A 6180-nucleotide genomic window follows, 5' to 3' on the forward strand; every position below is an offset into this window, starting at 1 on the left:
AAATTTGATCCCAGAGCAATCTCTATCGATAGTGTAGCATCATGGTCCCTCGTATCTGCATGAAAACACAAAAGCTAATTAAACTGGACTTGTGAATTCCATTTGGCTTCACTGAAAGGAAGCCTTGTGAGATGTTTACTAAGAACTTTTTTAAACTGAGTGTAAAATAGCACAGCAGATACAACATCTAGGCTCAGAAGCAACCACATGACTTTGCTCCTCATATTTCACATTGGCTGCAGCCCCGAAATGGAATACGGCTCACATTTTTTTGTCTTGAATTTTGAGGCTGAAGAGAGGATTTAGCAGAGGATATCATCATTCCTCCTTGTGGCTACAGAGTTATCATAAGGGGTGGCCACAATCGGGTAAATCAAAGTAAGTATTGATCAAAGCTCAATTACTCCTAAGGTCTAAAATGGAGTTCTTCCTTAGCCTCTGGGGAACTTGTATCTTCAAGAAAATCTGGAGGCCTGGCCCCCTAACTGCTTCAGAGCACGTTGTGGGAGGTGCAGACCAAAGGTGAGTTTACACATCAGTGACTAAAGTTTCCTGCCACTAAGCATAAGAAGTCACTCATGAGCAGCGTCCCTAAACCACAGCTACAGGATGTGGGCACAAGCCCTTGTATAATTGTTGGCTGAGAGCCAATGTGCATTCATCCCTCTGCAAATACTTAAGCTTTTTTTTTCTTCTTCTCCTTCTTTAACCTTTGAAAACCACAGGCGTTAGTTTCTCTCTTTCTTCCCCTTGGCATGAGACATCCTCTCTACTCCACCTTGGTCTCTTGTGTGTAAAGAATTTCTAAGGCGCTTTTAAGCTTGAATTTAATACTTATGCCCTCCCCTCTCTTGCCCCAAAAATGCCAGGCAGAGGTAAAGCTGCCTTATAAAAAAAAATCTGCTGGCTCTGCTGGCTTCCGCAGCTTTGTTTGGGCTGTTTAATCAGATAGGAAACCAGAGACCTCTATGAGTGACCTTAGACTTTAAGAAAATACAGGTAATTTCTGGAAATTCCCCCAAACATCTGTGACCTGTTGTTTTCTCATGTCAGAATTAAACCAGCAACTATGATACACTGATTTAGATGGTATGCCTTTACCTGGGAAGGGAGGTATTACATTGGGAAGAGCAGTAGGCCAGGAGTAAGATACTGAAAAGTTTAGATTCTAGCTCCAATATTGCCAAAAATCCACCATCTTCTTTTGACCAATTTCTTTCCAGTGTGTTGAACTTTGTTTCATGTTCTATGAAATGAAAGGATTGGGTTAGACGCCTTCTATCCTTTCTTTCATACCAGGGCTTTGTCAGTTGACTTCCTCAGTGATGCCTGAGCAAAGGAACAATGAGAACAAGCCTCAGGATGAAAGGTCCTGAAGTAGCCAACTCATCACACTTTTCTCTTTTGCTTCAGAAGATGGCCAAAAATCAGGCCTCCAAAGAGTCCCAGGTGCCCTCTGGGGTGTCAGGCCTGGTGATTCCTGATAGTTCCCCCTCTTACAAATGTTAGAGAATCCATCAGCCTTGTCTCTGTACCAAAATGTCTTACATCCTGGAATGAAAACCAAGCTGAAACTATTTCAGTGCAAAAAAGATAAATAAATAAAGAGGTGGCAAATTGATATTAAAGGTTCCAACTCAACAGAAGAAAAAATTTCTGTCAGAAAGGCCCAATATACATCAGAAGACTGAGCAATCTGTCAACAGAGATGTTCACGCAGTTTCTGAAAGAAGACATATTGAGGATTGTCCAGTTGGAGTTCTTGTGTCAGATACAGATCCAATGAACATGATCTCCAACTACAACATTTTTGTGATGACATGCTTTCTACTCCATACCTCTTATGCCTGATCCTATTCCCCAGTAAAACCTATAATGTCCTTTGGGAAACTTTGGTGGTATAGTCCAGCTGATAGTCTGGAAGGAAAACTCAGGTATACATATAAGTTCCCTGGTTTGTAGCTGCTTGTTGAATTTAAGCACAAAGAGCTCAGGTGAAAACATCAATTGCCAAGTAAGAATACAATGGTTAGTATGTCCATGGTGACCAAGAAACAATTCCTGAAGAAAACTGAATTTAGTTCTCTTGGATGTTTTCCCACTTTCCGCTGCAAAAGTCTCATAGCTCTCCATGCTAAGTACTCAAAGAGTTTTATTTAATAAAATAATTTAATACCATTTCATTGAGTCCTCAATCTTTATGAAGTAGGCAGAAGTGATATCATCCTCTCCATGTTTCAGATGAGGAAATTAAACCTTAAGAATGTTAAGGTAATAGCCCAGGGTATCACAGGATTTATTAATTAAACCCTTTCCAAAGAAAAATCCACCTATTTATCTAATCATTAGGAACTATTATTTGGAGAATATACTGATTTAGATGATATGTCTTTACTGGAAATGGAGATATTACACTGGAAAGAGCAGTAGGCCAGGATCTCCCTGTGACCTAAAAGGATAATAGCAATCATCTCTCCAAACCTAATAACATAACAATCCCTTTCACAATATCCACTTTATCTGGTCCTTCCTTGACTACCGCAAGTCATGGGAGGCTCACTATTTCAAGAAGCAAACCATTCGATCTTTGGACATTTCTTTTAGAAGTTCTTTTCTAGCCTTAAACTGCCATTGAAATCCCTGGCTCCTTTCTTCCTCCGGTCACAATTCTTCTTTCTAGATCCTGTTAGTCAGTTTAAGGAGTATCCCATATGGCAACGTGAAGACTGTTTTCATGTCATCTGAGTTCACTCTTCTCCACACTAAGCAGCTTTGGTTCCATTAAACGCCTATCTTACTGTCTTAGGGCTAAGAAACATCTCCTTCCCCTCATCCTTTCTGACTTCCTTCCATTGCTGCTGCTGCATCTTGTCCTTCAGAAGGTCATTTGGCAATAGTTCTGGCTTAGGTTACAAGGGGGACAAATGTGCAAAGAGAAGTCAATTGTCAGGCTGATCCTTAAATGGTAACTCCAAAGAATGTGCTGGGCATTTCAGAGGCTTCTGCCAACAAATGCAACTTTCTTGCAGCAAACGGGGGTTTTCGGGCAGCAGTATTACAATAATTTGCCAATTATGCCTGCTTCAGAACCAGTGCCAAAACAATTCAACGACTTTCCATTCCACTACTGTTGACAGGACAGCTAAGGATTTCAGCATTTCCTTTTACAGTCTGAAAAGAAGTTCCCTGCCTTGGGGACTGTAACAATATTTAACATCATGAGAGAAAAAAAAAAAAAAGTGGCGGCCGGGAAGGGAGACTAGAGGGAGGGAGAAAAATACTAATGAAAATAAACAAAGACAACAAATGAGGGCCACTCGAGGGTTGGGTTTTGAATGCCTGCATCAAATTGATGTTTGTGAACGTACCAGAGGACAAATCTTCAAAATTGAAGAAATAAACTAATGGAAGAAAAGACTTTAACAATAAACTCCTCACAACTAAAAAAAAAAAAAAAAAAAGCTGAAACTTCTAATTTGATTATCAACCCAGGCGTTTCAATTTTGGATCTTAGGACAGGAAAAAAAACTTATTATGATAATATTTAGGGCTTGTGTTCAATATCCAAAAGATTCTCTTCAAAAGAAATTAAAAATTAAATTAAAATTATAACTGAAAAGAAAAGAATCTTAAAGAGATGAGACCAGATGAGATAATCTCCTGGGTTGTTCAAAATTAGACTTAAGCGTGAGAAGAAATAAGAGGGAAAAATCAATGGGAACAGAGTGAGTTAAGGCAGCATTTTTGAAACTATGTTCCTCATAATCCTCTGTGATTCATGGAATCCCATGGATGCACTTCAGAGACCTAAAAGGACAGGAGGTCAGTGAATTCCCATCTCCACATCAGCCACAGTGGCTCTACTTCTTTTACATACCAGGCTTCTACAATATATTTTAGTTGAAGGAAAGGGTCTGCTATGGAAGCGAGCCACTGAAAGTTCTCAAGCAGGTAGTGATATGTTCGAATTGTTCTTTACGAATCTGGCAACCAAGTGCAAGATGGATTGGAACAAGGTCAGCCTCGGAGCAGGAATCCTGATTAAAAGGCTGTGATAATAATCCAGGTGAGCAGTATTAAAAACTTGACCTGAGAATATAGTTGTGCAAATGGAAAGGAAAAAAGGAAGTGAATAATTCTGAAAGAAAAATCAACTTCAGGTTTGACATCTATGCATTGGGGCACAATGCTAAGCCACACATAGATGTGTTAATATACCGGATATTTTGCAAAAGAGCTGAAGAAATTAAAACTGATGGATTTCAGGGATAGATGACTGGGACCATAAAAATGCCACAGATAAATCCAGGGTTTTGAAGATGCTGAATATGAAGGCCATTGGAACACTGACAGGGAGACGACCAGCAACAGAAATGCAAAACTGAATCTGAGAAGAAATAGCGGGGATGACAATGTGTATTTGGAAGTCATCCCCATAAGTGCAGTAGCTAAAATAATACAGACAGGGAGACCTCAATGGCAGAGAAAATCATGATTAGAGGGCTAAAGATCAAGACCAGAAAAATGCCTACATTTAGATAACAGGAAGCATAAACATTTTCCTGTGGGGTCTGCCCTAGGTTTATGATCAGACATTCATTTGACATTATTTGATGGGCTCAGCAGTATTTATTTTTTGGTTTTAAGGAAATTTGATCATTCTGACATGAGTTCTGAAGTGAGGAGCTATCAGTCCAACCAAACTTTGAAAGCTCGTGAGATACTATATATTAAAAATCATGTAATACTATTTAAAAGTAATTAGTGATTGGTGAAAATAACCCAAAAATACAGTGGACTGAAATGGAATCATTAATAATGACATATCAATGGATGATGCACTTATACACCAAAAAGAGAAAAAAAAGTCTCAAAAACCAATAGTCCCACGGGCAAGGGAATAGCCAAGTTTGTTGCGGTTTCCAATGAATGACATCAGCCCTATGTAGGTCTGAATCAAAATGGGTTCATTTAACACCATCAGTTCCTTTTTTCTTCCAGATCCTGTGGAATTCTTGTGGGCTTTCTGGATAGCCGGAACAAGTTTAGATGTAAACTCAGACAACTGAAGAGAAACAGGAGAAGGCACAGAGTTAGCGAATGTAGAATAGGTTCCGAAACCCCCAGCCAGCCCTCTCAAACACAGACCACACTCCTGGGGCTGTGGTACCTCAGTTATTCTTCTTTCTTAAACAGAAATCGTTTCTCAGAATAGTTAACATTGCTTCTGTTTGTCTTTCAATAAATTAGTCTCTTAATAAATTATGAACATAATAAAATGATCTGCCTTGTTTATTTTTATTATTGATTCATAATTTGTACAACATTAAGAAGTCAGTTCAACAAATATTTACTCAGAGTCTATTATGAATCACATACCTGTTGAGTGCTGCTGAATATTTAAAGACAAGTAAGAAATAGCTTTTGCCCTCAGAGAAGTGATACTATAATGAGAATCTAAGAAATGAACATGTAACGATTACACAGATTTCACTAAAATAAGCAGCAAAAGACAAGTACATGATAAAAAACAAACAAACAAAAAACACCAAACCCATTGCCATCAAGTTGATTCCAACTCATAGCAACCCTGTAGGACAGAGTAGAACTGCTCCATAGGGTTTCCAAGGAGTGGCTGGTGGATTCAGACTGCCAACCTTTTTGTTAGCGCCCGTAGCGTGCCATAGCTCTCAATCACTGTGCCACCAGGGCTCCACAACATGATAAAGCAGCACAAAAGAGGGATAAATCATACTTGGTTAGGGGATCAGCAATGGTTTCAAAAAGGAGAGTCATGAGACAAACCTTAAAGGATTAATAGAATTTTAAGAGGTAGGAATAGGGTTAGGGAAGACCTCACTGATATCTGTTGTTTTTTCTTTTTCAACCCAGCATCATTTCCACCATTTGAAATTCTGTTTCTAGTAAGAGTGCCTCGATTTTCCTTTGAAAAACTACCCTCTTCCACTTAGTTCTTGTATTTTAAGTGGAGCTCCTTTAGCACATGACTCAGGCCTCCCCAACCAGAGGAATCCATTCTAATGTCAAGGATAAGTTCAAGTACAGGCACATTACCAATGTGGTTGTCAAAATGATAGAATATAAGCCTAGAGCTACTAATGGTCATTTTTGCTACACACAGTGAAAAGCTGACTGAGAATGAAGCCAACAAAGATGAAA

The 6180-nt window shown here is 39.1% G+C and overlaps 1 protein-coding gene across 1 annotated transcript in view; it reads right to left on the reverse strand.

Annotated features, from left to right (window-relative positions):
- Nucleotides 1–3507: 3507 nt before the first annotated feature.
- Nucleotides 3508–6180, reverse strand: part of TPRG1 (tumor protein p63 regulated 1) — a 173511-nt gene continuing 170838 nt past the window's right edge. Inside the window, exon 6 of the mRNA XM_023736773.1 lies at nt 3508–5065. Within this exon, the coding sequence (XP_023592541.1) occupies nt 4871–5065 (195 nt within the window). The 3' untranslated portion in view covers nt 3508–4870. The remainder of the gene's footprint in view (nt 5066–6180) is intronic.

This window comes from Trichechus manatus, unplaced genomic scaffold (assembly GCF_000243295.1).
Source record: "Trichechus manatus latirostris isolate Lorelei unplaced genomic scaffold, TriManLat1.0 scaffold00092, whole genome shotgun sequence".
NCBI lineage: Eukaryota > Metazoa > Chordata > Mammalia > Sirenia > Trichechidae > Trichechus > Trichechus manatus.